This window comes from Larus michahellis, chromosome 2 (genome assembly GCF_964199755.1).
Source record: "Larus michahellis chromosome 2, bLarMic1.1, whole genome shotgun sequence".
Lineage (NCBI taxonomy): Eukaryota > Metazoa > Chordata > Aves > Charadriiformes > Laridae > Larus > Larus michahellis.
The window spans coordinates 98,067,983-98,084,076 of NC_133897.1; the positions used below are offsets into that span (position 1 = coordinate 98,067,983).

Genomic DNA, 16,094 nt, shown 5'->3' on the forward strand with positions numbered 1-16,094 from the left:
ATGGCAACAGAAACCTCCCTACTCTTTCCTCCAGGAAGTCTCTACATCTGAACTGCTGTGTTTTTTGGCAAACCCACAACGAGGGACTAAAGAATACAGTAAGGACATTCTACTTCCACAGCCAATATTTAAAGTAGGCCTGCACATACAGGCACAGTTTGATCTCCTGTTTATAAAGAAAATGAAAAGCAATGCCCTACTTACTTTCCTCTTGATCAGAACTTTTCCTCAGTTCAAATTTGTCTGCATTTCCAAGATAAGCATAGGTTGATGAGCAGGGGGAAAGAAGAAGAGCAGTTCTTTTCTTACTACTTTTACTTAAGAAACAGACATAATCAGTAAAGCTCAAAGATTTGCATGCATGAGCAGTACTCTCTGATATTTCTCACAATGGGTTATTTTCCAGACCACTTACACAAGCCTCCTGAACTTCATTTGGGAGAAAAAGAGATGCCACTCTAAGATGGATTTCTCATCCTCACTACCTTTGACTCAAACCTGGAACTATTTCCTAATCAGGCATATGGCTTTAGAAAGACCAAGTAGTACCACTAGATACTTGTGTGAAACAGACCTTGTCAATGGCTTGTTGTACTTAGCTAAGGGCCCCAATACATCCTGATGCTGAGATTCAGCCTCCACTATACAAAACCCAAAATAAACAAACAAACAAAAAGATCACTAAGGAGCTTCAGCTCCCAGGAAAAGAAAGTACAAATAAAGTATTAAAAAAATTAAACATCTAATTGCAAAGCAAATGTCCTTTAATCTTGTTTTATCTCTCACACACAAAAGGTAAGCTGTAACAATTTACTCCACGAATTTCTATTTTGTGTTTTCATATTTTCACTTCCTCTTCAAGAGTGCCTACTAAAGCCAAAACATCTGGTAATCCAACTTAAATGCAGCTCATCCATCCTTTCTAACAAAAAAATTGCAAGGATGTCATTTTCATTATTCTCCTTCCCCTGAACCCACAAAAAAAATCACAATTGCCAACATCCTATGGCATTGCTTCCCAAATTCTCAGAGATAAGACGCATCCATGACCCTACAATGCACAGAATAAGCATATCCAGTAGAACTTAAAAGATATGAAAGCATTAGTGTGACAAGCATTGGAAGACCACATATAATTCCGGCCACCCATGATAAGGCCAGGTGAACTCTAATTAGAACAGGCACAAACAAGGACAACGGTCATGCAGAGTATCTACTGTCTTTCTTATAAAGGCTGGAAGAGCTTGAATTGCTTTAATACACACAGCACAGACTCAGAAGGAATATGACTATGACCTAAAAAATGGGGGGAGAGGGGAGATGGAGAAATGAGTTATGCCAACGCTGTTCTTTTGCTTAGACAAGAACATGAATATAAACTGACCTTAAATACATTTAAGCTGAGGAGTGGGAAGTTCTGCTGCACAATACGACAAAAGCCCTACCTTCTTTAAGGAGAAAAGACTTAACGGAATTAGGAAGGATACCGTGTCATATAGTTATGCAATACAAGGATACTAAACTTGACAACTCATGAAATACAATACATACAATATTGTGTCTATAGTTGTCTTACTAACAAAACAAAAGCTTTTAACAAAAAGCTTTGTATAATGTAAGCTTTTATCCTAACATGTTAATATTTCCCACTGCCTTTGGAAACTCCCTTTATCTTGTTCATAGCTGTATTCTGAAAGGCTTTTCCTTTTTCAAATTCTTCCTCTGTGACACTGTTACTTATTTCCTACAGCCACTTTAATGCTTTTGTTGACCTTTTGACATCCGTTTACCCATTAGCTGTGGGCTTAAGCTCTTCCTTTTCCTATAGGAATTCAGAGCTAATAAATTCAGACGGATCTGATCAGGTACAGATGCTCTGACAAATGTACTTACAGGGTTCAGCTCTTCAGTTACAGAAGCTCTGAGGTAACGACTTTTTCTAAAGCAGAGAATACTTCAGCAACTCAGTTACAGAAAGCACATTCTTACACACTGGCATAGCTTTTACAAACAAAATAATCTATCAGGTTAAGTCAAAACTTAACAACTCTGAATAGAGAAGCCTTTATAAATTTTATGGAGCTTTACAACTCTGAAATTTGGAATGCAAATGTGGGCACATTTTGAGTGGGGGAGAAAGGAGGGAAGCTCAGAAGCCTAATTCTATGGCACTTCCCAAGTACCTTATCTCACATAATTCTTCTCTGACAGAGAAGAATTCTTCTGTACCACCATACCATTGTGTTAAACAACTATACTTCCACACAACATAAACAAATGTGTTTGAACTAGCTCAGGCCCTACTTACAGAATAAAATGAGTTTGTTTTGAAATTAAGTTTTCACAACAGAAGTAAGAACATCTCATCCTTCAGATTAAAGCTCATTAAGTTTAACTTCAAAATCTTTGTAATCAGGTAAGATGACTGAACCATGAGAAGTTTGCCTTACTCACATAAAGAATCTTCTAAAGCTAACTCAACATTTAAGTGACTTCCGTCAAGCTTTGCATGCAATCATTTAACAAAGTTTAAATGTGTACTTAAGTGTGAATAGTGACAGAAGAGACATGGTTTAAAATACACCATAAAACAGATATAGTTTTACATGAGAGACGCGTCCATTAGTGACAGACGTTTATTTTAAAATTAAAGCATCTCAGCAAACAGTGAACAGAGAATAAAACAAACTTTCAGGTTGCTTAAGGAAATAAGTAGAAATACCTTACTGTCAAGCTTTAGCATGACTCTTCCGAGCCCTCTGATGGGCCGTGGAGCAAGAGCTTCTTGACGTTCCTTCACAAAATTTTCAACAAGTTGCCACCAACTTTTGCAATGGTTTGCCAGGAAGTTCAAAACTCCGAAATGAACCACAAGTTTTTTAAGTGCCCAAACTGTAACCACAAGAAGGAAATCAAGTATTAGAGATTTCAGAGGAGCACCACAAGACTACGCATCTATTCCGTTCTGAAAGACCTACAAAAAAAGAAAAATATTATTGAGTTTTATCTCCCATCAGAAACCACTTTCAGAATTTTCAAGTTATTTTAGTACTAATATCCTCATTTGCTTTACAGCCATACTTATCCACATGGAATTGAGATGGCAGCAGAAGAAAGATGCCTACGCACTGCCCAATTATGCAGCTAAGACACTTCAGCAAGGCTTGGGATAAGCAGGTGGCATTCCATGATTCTAATACAGTGGAGTTATCACATCTTCACAAATACACCACGCCAGACTACACATAAAATACCAGATTCAGAACTTAACAGTATGTTACATATAAACCCAAGTTTTCAGCCTCGGTTCTTAAGGTTTAGGCCTTCTATACTGTTAAAGTTGTATCTTTCCTTTAAGAACAGACAGCAGATCATGCATAACTTTACAGTAAAGAAGTGTTAATTTAAACCTTCAACTAAAATACAACTACTCATCAGTTTTGCTTTTAAACGTCAAAAACATTATTATCAGCTTTTTATCTCAGCAGGAAGATGATCACACAAAGCTTCAGAAAAATCCATACTGCTGCTCAAAACCAGACAACAGAAGAAATATTTACAACTTTTTTGCCCCCCAAAAAAGCAGCATTTTGCTACCACAAACAGCTTTTCTCCAACACTCTAACATATATCCACTGTAAAATAAAGAGCCTCTTAACAACACTAGAAATGTCTAGCATTACAGTTACAGAAATAAAAGCTCATGTCTGTTTACTCGCCATGAAATAAAGCCCAGAGACTTTTGCATAAGGTTTATGGTTCCTATTCTGCGATGTCACTTCTCTCCCTCATTTACTGAGTACACATGCAAAACTTGTGAATCATCACAATCAGGAATGTAAAAGCAAAAAAGCATGATACATATGAAACCTTCCTTTGAAGCTAACAGACCTTTAGTAAGTAATCTTCCAAAGCTACTATCGAATTTAACATCAGAATAGAGGAGTGAGTTAATTCACATTATAAACACAGATTTCTATTACAAGTGATTTTACTGGAGTATTGATGCACTCTGGAGTGCATTACTCGAGTAATGATGTCACAAAAACATCATTACAAAACACATCGACAGACCAGGTCTCACAACCCAGTCCTGCCGTGAACTACTGATACACCAACCTCTAAACAAAACTATACAGCATCCCCAAATACTGAAAAATATGGTTCTAATGGAAAACAAAGTGAAACTATTAGCAACAGAATCACATAATTCTATTTTCTAATTTTTTTTAAACCAGAATTTAGTAACAGTGAACGTCACATGTAGATCAAAAATTACAGTCAGTGTTAAAAATTCTACTTACACAGTAAAGTAACTTTCTGTGAAAACGACAGCAGCATTCCTCCAATTATATTGTATTTATAGCAACATTTGATACCAAATTCCCCATCATTACATTTAAGTGTCCTTTAATACAGCTTTTCTTTATTAAGAAAGACTATTCTCCAAACTAGATTCATTAGTTACTGCCACACATCAACACCACAATAATTCCCTCGTCCTCAAAAATTCACATCATGCTTGGAGATGTGTAAAATGACATACGTAGCCGAAAGGTTAACTTTTAATATCCACAGGGCATTTATCAAAGTTCCACAAAAGTCTACTATCTGTAAGCCACTTGTAATAATTTACATTCTTGCCCACGGAGAGCTCATTCAACAATTTGCTGACATTTGGTTTACTTACCCTCTGGCACCACCACGTGGCAAATAGGGGATTTATTCTCTTGAAGAAATAGATTAACCTAATAATCAAGATCACGTGGCAAAAATGCAAAAAAGGAGAAAATACAGTGTGAGTGCCAGCACCTAAGTTGCAGGCTGAAGTTTTGTATGATGAAATGAAACTCATGGTAAATACACAAACTGCTGCTCAGCAAACCAGGGCAAGCTTGCATTTTATAAGGTGAACAACATACCTGAAATGGCATTCTAACCTTCTGCTATTATTTTTAAATAAGTGTTTAAATAATATCTTCTAAAATAAGTGAGTGCACTCTCCTTGCAAAGCTGATGCCAGGAGGTGCTACAATCAATCACACAGCTGTAATTATATTAGGTTAAAAAGAGGCAAGAGTGAATAAGCTAAAGGATGGCTGTTATTAGAAAGATGTGAACAAAAGAAGAGAAAGGCTGCATTGTAAGAAATTCCAAACATCTCCACGAAGTAGAAAATAACCTGAAGACAAAAAAAGAACTCAAAAAAGGATGCAACCGAACAAGCAAGGAAGTAAATGAAAGATCTTAAAAAGAGACAGCAACAGGATTCCCAGGCTCACATCACTGAACAAAATGCTACAAGTGTTCTACAACCTAGTTTATTGCTTAGCTTTTGAATTCAAAAGTCATTTTCTTCATCTTTTCATTTTATGGTATAATTACTGTATAATTTTTCCACCCTCTACATTAAGCAATTTTAAAAGAGCATCTCATTCTACCAAAGTACAAATGCATTCAAGGAAAAACATTAATTATACCAATATGCTTCTAATGATCTAAATGCTACTTCACGAAGTCCCGTCTACCAATAATAAACTCTAGTGGAATTAACACCTTTTTATTTAAGGTTTTAAGGGTAGGGTTTTGTTTTGTTTTTATTTTTTCCACATACCAGAAGCATTCTTCTTAAGGTCTCAGATGTGCTTAAGTTATTAGTCTCCTTAAACTTCAGAAGTTGCAAAGAAACTTGCTTTGGAAGTCTTACTATTTTCCACTACTAAATATTTTTAATACCACCTCTCTTTTAACAGTCCTGGTCATCATCATTCACCTTCTGACATCTATTGTGATCCACTGTTCTACATTTGGCTCTGTTCATTATTATACTGCCTTTTCATAATATTTTTGTAGTGATCTAGATATATTCAGTTATATGCCAAGAAAAAGCACTTAATGGCCCAGTGTCACCGCTAAGGCAACAGGTCACAAATATTCTCAAAATTAATTTCTATTTTGGCATGAGTTGATTGTTCAGGTAGCTAATTTAGACCTAATAACTGGCAGCAGGAGTATTCATCCATTTCAGTTACGGATGTGCACCTTCATCTAGATTCGTCTGGCTCAAGCTTAAACCCAGTCATTGCTGTCTGCCTAACTGCAAAACTGTTGCACCCGTTTTTCCTCCCACCCAAGTAGGTATTTTTAAACAGTGGTTAAGTCACTCCTTCACTTTTCTCTTCAATGAATTAAGGCACATAAGCTCTGCTTCTAGTAAGTCTAAAATTGATTTTCTAATCCCTTTATCATTTTCACAATGCGTTTATGAACTACATCCAACCTGCCTTCACCATTTCCCATGATGCCCAGACACCAAAACGGGGCAGTTTCTTCTGTAGCAACTACACGGAAATGAAACAAAGATCAAAGCCCTTTCTCCTCTTAGCCTGTATTTAGCGATTTATATGCCTAAGCATCATATTACCCTTTAGCTCCTACTACAGTGCCACAACCAAATGTGCAGTTGTTCCTTTCCCTATGCCTCTCAGAGTCCAGAGCCCCTCAAACCTGTAAGCGTGGCCCCACGGGAATCATGATTTCTAGATTTCCACAACCAGACAGTTTATAATGGCTTTGTGTGTTGGGTGTAAATTGCAAGGTTTTGGTAGCAGGGTGGCTGCTGAGGTGGCCTCAATGGGGAGCGACCAGGGGCTGCCCTGTGCCAGGCACGGTCAGTTCCAGCTGGCTCCACAATAGACCCAGCAGAGGCAAAAGCTGAGCCCACCAGGCAGAGGTGTGGTGCCTCTGTGAAAATATACTTAAGAAAGGACAGAACACAGTAGAGACGGAGAAGAGGAGGGAACACATAAGAAGTGATGAGAGAAGAATGGGGAACAAAGGGATAAAGAAAGGAAATAAAAAGGCCAGGGGAGTAGAAGTGCTGCATAGTGGAGCAGGCACACCGCTCCGAGAGACCATGGCCTGTGGAGGACCCATTCTGGAACAGGTACACCTCTTGAACAGACCATGGCCTAGGGATGAGGAGACACCTGAGGTGGTACCTCCCCAAAGGGTATGACGGCTCACCATGGATGAGCTCACACCAGAAGCCAGGAAAAGAGATAGTGGCTCTGTGGGTACTTGGCCACCACCTGGGGCCAACCCACCACACTTGGATAAAAGGGAAAATAGCTACATTTAAGTGTTAGATACATTAAAAAATGCTGAAAATTAGTGTTTTAACCGAAGCTTAGAGAAAATCCAAGCAAATTAGGAAACTCACTTTGTTTACAGTAGGGAGATGGGAGGAAATGCCTTCAGATTCATAGTAACTTATGCATATTTCCAGAGTTCCCATCTTCCCTATTAACCCCCCAAAAAAGTGTTCGAAAAAGTGGTACCCAGTTTTAAAATAACCTCCTTAGATAGCTCTCGTAACTACTCCATTCTTGCTTGATATATAAGAGAACAGATGCATGTACATGTGAAACAACAAAACCTAATTAACCCCAGAGCTAATTAGAATAAAATTTATCTTGTGACTTGTCCACAGAGCCTAACAACCCATTTTTAATGGAAATTAAAAGTTAGCATGAGCTGTACTTCAGTACTGAATAACAGCTAAAATATTCTTTATCTACAGGTGCAAAAACATGAAAGACAAGACATCAAGAGGAAGAAAAACAAAGTACTCCAAGCCAAAAGTATTCTTACAATGGCACTAAATTATTTCAGGTAGCTACAATATTCAACAGACAAAGCAATTCTACAGAGTTGTCCGCTACATGATAACAGACAGCACACATCAATCTTGCTATTTGAAGCTACAATTCACCAAAAACATAATAATGTTCAATAACATCATTATGTTCTTGATGTTCTTAACAAAAAATATTGAAAAAGTTTTAATTTAAAACTCATACAAGTCTAAAGCCTTTCCTTCTATTTTATTTAACACAATGCCTAAGGCTACCCAAAGTCATCATTTAACATACATTTCTAGTAATTGGATTATTACCTGCAAAAGGCACTGGCAAAAGCTGCACAATCCAGAAATTTAGCCAGATCTGGACAATGACAATGGCCCACACAAGTGCAACAAAGTAGATATCACTAGTTTTCTTTTTTCTAAGAAAAGACCCTATCTCGGGTCTTTGTCTGCTCCCAGAAGACGATGAAGAGGAGGAGAAAGATGATGAAGCATGTGGAGGCTGATCACCTTCGGTTGTTCCTAAAACAAACAAATGCAAACAAAGAAGTGGAAATTATCATATTAACATTCAACACAGAACCAAATATGCTCCCTAGTCCCAAATTAACCTTTTTTTTGTTGTGAGGGTTTTTTTTGTTTGGTTTCGGTTTTTTGTTAAATTCCCTAAAAGATAGAGACAGCCTTGGCACTGATCTGAATTTTGAAAAGCTAGAACAGGGCTGTGTAAACTCTACCATATCATGCAACACCATGGCAAGCAGTACCAGGAGAAGGAGAGAAGAAAAGATGCCACAGCCTCTAAGAGGCTTCCTGTTACTGCAGATAAATTACAAGCCAAATATATTTTATAAAATAACCATAAAACCCTGAAAAACTCAAAGTGTAATTCACTGCTAGAAGAAATCTATAAAAGAAATCTTTGATTTCTCTCTACTTCAAGTACTTAAAAAGAAATCTTAGATTTGCACAAAGCTCATTTAAACAAAACAAAAAAAATACAGCAGACATTGAAGAGGAAGCTTGTATCTTACAAATTTCCTACTACACATTTTCTTTTCGTGAACACTCACATTACAAACATAACACTCACTGTTTTAGTAACAACAGCAAGCGTAAATTAGTGGGTAACAAATGTCACTCTCATTTGTAAATTCGAAAATATGAAATTGAATTTAAAAAACATCAACTGGTGTGTTAAAGGCACCTATAAACAAAAAGTAAATAGTCATTTCAGGCAAAAATATTGTGTCCAAATTAAAATTCTTGTAGAGAGAACATAGTAAATTATTTATTTAACTTTTTCGCTGGTGCACCTGCCTAGTATCAGACTAGTATGGGTGAGACCAAACCCATCTTCAGTCGCAGTATATAGGATCTATCCCTGAGAACACCAGTATTAACTTTTACTGAGGCCTCATGCTGGTGGTGAAAAGCACACACTTCATAGAATCGTAGAATGTGTTGGGCTGGAAGAGACCTTTAAAGGCCATCTAGTCCAACCCCCCTGCAGTAAGCAGGGACATCTTCAACTAGACCAGGTTGCTCAGAGCCTCATCAAGCCTGGCCTTGAATGTCTCCAGGGATGGGGCCTCCACCACCTCTCTGGGCGACCTGTTCCAGGGTCTCACCACCCTCATTGTAAAGAACTTCTTCCTAATGTCTAATCTAAACCTACCCTGCTCTAGTTTAAAGCCGTTGCCCCTCGTCCTACTGCTACACGCCCTTGCAAACAGCCCCTCCCCAGCTTTCCTGCAGGCCCCCTTCCGGTACCGGAAGGCTGCTATAAGGTCTCCCTGGAGCCTTCTCTTCTCCAGGCTGAACAATCCCAGCTCTCTCAGCCTGTCACACACCTTCCCACACACTTTTACTTGAGCAAAATTTGCAGCCATGGTAGAAGAATGCACACACAAGAAAACCTGAAGTTACTCTATGCTGAAGAATAAAAGGCAATTTGTTATGTTGGTACACACTGTAGCAGGAAAGCAATGAACACAACTCTTTCACTGGACTTGTGTCATATCAACACCAACCACTTTCCTCCCACGAAGAAAAATTACTGTAAAAACTGTATTACAATATACTACATGCATATCAGTCAAACAACTCACATCCCACACATGCGCTTTTAGCTGCCACGTATTACTAAAGCCATTCCTAGCCTAAAGCATGATAGCTAGAATGTACAAAAAGCCAAGACAGATTTGTCATACGTGTACAGTAGTGGTAAGTGACAAATTCTGCAGCTTCATACACTGGATGAACACTCTTCTTTTGGTGTAGAAATCTGCATTGGTGTTCTACAAGTAAGGGGAACTATTTTTAGAGATTCTAAACACTTCTCCACCACACTAATACAGTAAGGTAGATCTACTGATTCTCCCAATTGACCGACACTGGGATGATGACACAAACATCAGCTGGTTGCTGGTAACGTATTTGGTGGAATTTCAGAATATTCCCAAAGGAATTGCAGCACACAGCCTGAAAGAAGGAATTCTGTAAGCAGCTAAATGCAGCAGAAACTTCAGATGGAGTGCTCCTTGGAAAATCAGTTCATATCTCAAAGGGATGAAGGCCAGCCCTATCATATACAAACTACACTTTGGAGAAAAAGACAAGAGTTCGTTTTTCATAAGGGGAGTGAAAATTACCTGTGAACAGAAGCTTTCCTAAAATGACAAAGTGTTTTTGTCAGAAGAAATAGACAGTGTCTTATTCCCCTGTACTTCTCTGTCTATTTTTAATGAAGCAGAAGAGTACTAATAGAAACAAATGGATCCAGCTGAAGACGCGCTAAAGCAACACAAATTTGAAAGAAGTATATCCATAATTGAGAATTCTCCCCAATCAATTCAACTTACACAAAACTTTTATTTTTACTTGTTTGCTCCAAAATTAATATAATAAACAGAAGTAACATGACAACAAGCAGAAACTCAAGTATTTATCAAAGGGAAGGAAATGCTAAAAGCCAAAATAGAAAAAAAACCAAAGGAATTTAATATGCTGGAAGCTATGCCTCAAGACTGAAGTTATCAAACACTTTTTGCCCTTAAAGCCCTTAGTAAAGTCACTTTTATCAAAGAAAAAAGCAATACCCCTTCTTTCAGTAATGAAAAATTGGATCAACATATTTTTGCAATGAAGAAAACCTAAACTAAATAACAGTAATGTTAAGAGTAGTACCAATTGAACTGCCTCATTCGCTTACAGTTTCCCTATTAACTTAAGCAGACTGTACACGGAATGTAAAACACAGATGGGAAAGAGCTAACAGGAAAAAAAAGAAAAGAATTAAAAAAAAAAAAAGAAGAAAAAAAAGACCAAAAACTCCGAGGGGATCCCAAGGCAAGAAAACTTTTTCAGAACGCAGTTCCACAGCACTTTAAGCCAAAGTAAACTGGCACTGCCAATGAGCCAGTATTCTCCCCCGTGACAAACACAGACTCCTTAGTATCAGAATTGCTGTTTAGCTCTGTATCATAACTCAGTTCACAAAGTTGATCCACCCAAAAACCCCACCAAACTTTGCAAACAAAAAAAAGTCACACTTTGTCGGTAATACATGTTAAGCCAGGCATGAGTGCCTTGTAGACACAAATAGGAAAAAAAGGTCTATCAGAATATTGATTTAGAGTAACTTCGGGTTCTGTGAAACCTCATTTAGTGTCCCTTATTATATTTTTAGAGATGAAACCTGAAAACCACCTTTCTGTGTTCAACTAATGAAAGTATGAGAGCCTTTCCCAAATGGGAAAGAATTCTTGCAAAATCAGAATGTACAGTACCTATTTGAATATAATAAAAACAACAAAAAAAGTCAATTCTCCAGGCTGTCTTAAGACACATTCTTTTCTTTACACAATATATTCTCTGTCAAGTTAACTTCTTGTTAGCACAGCATTTTGAATTATTCTCCTGCCCTTCCTTAACTAAAAGGAAAAGGAAGAGCAGCACAAACAGGAAGGCAAGCGTCTGTATCTCTACATGTATCAGAATAAGATCTCCAGAGTTAGATGAAACAGTGATTTTATTATTATTAATGAAAAAATCTCTCAGAACACCAGGATGAAGGTACTCCTTCATGAATAATCACATTTTTCTGTAATTTCAAGGGAAAAATAGTTGTGTGGTTGAGGGGTTTTTTTGTTGGTTTTTTTGGGGTTGGTTTTTTTTTTTTGAGAAAAAGTCGGGGGGGAGAAGAAAGGTAAAAGTCATGACTACAATGAAGGATTTCAGTATCTATGATATTCAAAGCCAACAAGACAATAGAATCTTGCCTACAAGGCCAATAACAAAATACTGCAGTGGTATCTGCTTCTTAAGTTGCAGACTTCACATTTGCTGTATAGTCTGGAAAGACTTGGGACACTAGGAAGGACAACAACTTAGACCACCTTCAACTGGAATAATTAAACTCCTCACCCTCAACACTAAACTCAACAACAAAATAAGGAAAAACATGAGTGTTCAGAAAAACCTATAAAATCAATACAGCTTATTTCCTTTCCTGCTTTTTTCATTAAAAATTTTAGCACAAGGAGAACAGTAGAAATATGAAGCATTGATTGTTCTATAATTGATTAAACATTATTATTGCTACTGACAATTAATCAACCTTGACAACCACTGACATATTTACAAGAGATCTAAGGAAGATCTCCTCTTGAAGTCTGCTGTCCACCTGGCTGAAGGTGTGAAAACTTTCAAAATCTTAAACTTCTCATAAAATAGATGTGTGTGTTACATTACAAGTTCCAAAGCAAGATAACAAAACATCCAAAAATCACTACAGATGAAAACCACAAAGCTGCAGTTTCTTAACCCTGCCAGTTAAACCTTTCACCATTCAAGAACAACGTTTCATCCCCATTCACACAGAAGATCCAAACCAAAGATGACCAAAAGGACACTTAACAATATCACAGAATAGAATGCTAATTTCAAACAGACTGTTATAGAATTATTTGAACTATTGTTAGGAGTAAACAGGAAACTCCATATTCTTTTCCTGCTACGAAGGAAAACAACAACAGAATCTGCAAGACAAAAAACTCATCTGGTTAACTGTCTCAAGAAAATAAGTCAAAAAACATTCACTACAAAGACACATTTGTAGAACTGCCGTAGTTTTCTTTTGGCCAAGAGAGGTCACAACTTGTAAAAAGAAAAAAAAAGTCTTAAAGAAGAGAAAAAAATTAAAACCACAAGCAACAAACAAGAACACAACCACTTACATAGCATATTTATGGGAGACTGTTGCTTGGCAAGATGTTAAAAATTCAGCTAAAAAAAATAATCTCATTTCCAAAATTAAAAATTAGAGACGGCAATATAAGAAAACTGTCACCCTGATGCTTGGTTCTCAAATTTCTGGACATATGCCCATAGGGTTTTACAATTATTTTGATGATACTCACGTAAAATGTAGAAACAAAGATAAGTTGCCTAGAGCTGCCCTTTTTATATTTAAAAATTAAGCATATTTGCATGTACAGCTTACATTGACATATTTAAAATTAGGAAGCTTGTTTACATTTCATCAGAAGATTTCTGAAGAGCTTGTTCTACACCGTTTCACCTGGTGGCCAATGTAACTTTTTAGTTTCAGGAACTAAAACTTCTGCCTTTAGACAGAAGTTTTTAATGCCGCATGCTCAAAGCATTCTCTCCTCCACAATCGCTGTTTCCTCCTCTGGAGCACAATTTACGCACTACAGACAATATTAAGAACGTACTGTCTTGAAGCAGATGACTCTTAGACACGGCTGATTTCAAATTCAAGTTTTGGAAGTTCACATTCTGTGCAACGGAATGACCTATTTTCTCTACTTGCAGAAAATGGATGAAACCTTTTAATTTCCAGAGATCTCCATAACAGCTTATTTTTCAAGTATTGCATTCCATCAAAGGCCTACCCAGAAAAATGATGGTAAGGTTCAAAAGCGGTGATCTAAACACCTTTTTTGCAACTCTTTTAAGCCATTTCTTACAGATTTCTGGCTACGTTAATGCAAGTGAAAGTATCGTGATTCAAGCTACAACGTCAAGTAAACTGACTGCAGGAAAGACTTTGAGCATGCCATAGTTAAACAGACCAAAGGTTTTTTTGTCACTGTGATGCACACAAGAATCATTCCAGTCTGTCTGTACCTGGTCCAGAAATCCAGTGCGTATACAAACATGCCCTCACTCTGAAAAAAAACCCATGAATTCTTCTGGTCAGGCCTTCTAAATGTGAAGACAGCCATATAAACTATTCATTTGAAAGACAGGTTTTATATTATTGTCGCCTTAACATTTTTAAAAACAGATAAACAAGTTTCACAAGGTAAGTATAAATGTGCTATTCTGTACAGGATGAAGAGGATAGGGACCATTTTGAAATTCGTTCTTAATTCCCTCCAATTTCATGCCCTTAGAGCAAACTCAAATGTTTTCTTACAGAGTATTCAGTCACCTGAGGGTTGTGAGGAACGCTCATTACTGGACTCATCTTCTGTCATTGAAATTGCCATGGCAATTGTTGAAGCAGCAATGGAAATCATCTGACCAGGAAGCTCTGCCCCTGTGAAATATATAAGTGCATGTAAACAATGAAAAGCTTAAGTCTTAAAATATTTTACTTGTTGCTTGGTATCTACCAAAGCTGTAAAGCAACATAAATTACATGGATAGACACTGTTAGTTTTTAACATGTATTATATGTAGTCAATACGATCAAACAGGAATGAGTGCTATTAATTTTAGTATTAGAAAACACCAGTTATTTGCCTGACACTTTCCTTGATAACGAACTGCTACAGACCAAGTCATTTGCAGTTGCTGGCAGTCTGGTTAATCTAAAAAACCTCTAAAAAGGATAATCAATTTTACAAACAAAGATTATGATGACTTTCAAGAAAACTAAAACAGCAAGACAGGAAAAAGTTTCCCCAAATGATCATACAGCTAGTACTAGAAAGGAATGCCTGACATTTGCTTTTGTGCGAAACTAACTCACAACAAGCAAAACCTATTTTTCCTCAAAGCCTAAACATAAACCATACTTTTAAGAAACTGGTATTTTAAAAACAAATGGCTGGATATAAGAAGCTTGTTCGATGGAGTTGTCTCAGTTTCTCTCATACTCAATATTATAGGAGCTACTAAACCCATATTGCTCCTTTCTTTCAAAATTAGCCTCCGATTTCAAATTTCCTGGGCTTGTAACTACATGCAGGATTCTGTAAACTTAAGCAATCAGGCTTGATAACGAGAGTCGCTACTTTGCTATGGAAAACAAACCCCAGTCCACTGCAAAGATTTTCTGTAAAGAATCGAAGATTGACTTCAGCATGCGTAACCCGATTTGAAACAAACATACTAAAAATCTTGTAATGCATATGATACTGAATTTACAGGAATATGGTCCAGATTCTTCCACTTGACTTTATAGAACTTTCGCCTCCAACAATAAAAGAAATAGTGACTCATTGCTTACCAGAAGACTCCTTTCCATTCTGCTGTTCATGCAACATGCCTACCGTCATCAGAACAACTATAACCAGAAACACAGGAATCCTCCAGGAGCCTGCCACAGAAGCTGGAAGATACAGGGTTGTGTTGTTTGGTTTGTTGTTTGGTTTTTTGTTTGTTGTGTTTTTTTTTTTTAAACAAGAAAGATTACGCCATTAATTAACTCTACATTTAGCAAAACCAAGAAAGGCACCACAACAACAAAGAACAATCTGGGCAGAAACTAACAAGTGTCATAAAGCAAACAATTTTCTATAATCACAGAAAGGAAGAATAGAAAAAACAAGTGAAAAGTTTCTCAATGAATAAACCAAGTTGTTACTGTTCCTAACTTCAGTGACTTTATGCCGATATACTTTGGAGAACAATTTTAAAAACAACATGAAAGATTATACAAAAATACAGACAAAATAAAGCCATTTTCAATATCAGAGACAAATCAAGTCTCTCCCCCAACATCTCTATGTTAGATCTCCACAGAGTGGCATCAAGCAGTGCCTTCTTGGCTTTTGGCTTTTCAGTTAGTACTTCCAGCAAATAAAAGACTGTCAAAATGTAAGCAAATGCAAAGTCATTATGCACAGCTTAAAACCTCAGGGAAGTGTCCTCGCACGGTCAGAACAACCCTTGAAACCTGCTGCTAAAGCAAACTAAATCATGAAGTACGCTGTGAAACTTTCCATCAGGATTGTCTTCTATGATCTGCATAACACTTCCATCATAAACTCTCATAATACAATCTGGTAATCTTTTATATTAAATATGTAAAATAAATCTAGTACTAATAGATTACTATACTCTTACATTTGTATTAACAGATCATATAAATTACCTGCAAATTTATTTTATATTGTTGATATCGTATTGACATGCTCGTTGACTACTGGTTGTTGTTTTTGTTTGCTTCTATTACTACTATTAAATG

General features: G+C 37.0%; 1 protein-coding gene across 2 annotated transcripts in view; it reads right to left on the bottom strand.

Annotated features, from left to right (window-relative positions):
- Positions 1-16,094, bottom strand: part of TMEM245 (transmembrane protein 245) — an 89,260-nt gene that overhangs the window by 60,212 nt on the left and 12,954 nt on the right. For both annotated transcript variants that reach the window (XM_074576341.1, XM_074576340.1), the window contains exons 3-6: positions 15,135-15,236; positions 14,112-14,219; positions 7,958-8,170; positions 2,723-2,892 (exon numbers count right to left, since the gene is read on the bottom strand). In XM_074576341.1, the coding sequence (XP_074432442.1) occupies positions 2,723-2,892; positions 7,958-8,170; positions 14,112-14,219; positions 15,135-15,236 (593 nt within the window). The remainder of the gene's footprint in view (positions 1-2,722; positions 2,893-7,957; positions 8,171-14,111; positions 14,220-15,134; positions 15,237-16,094) is intronic.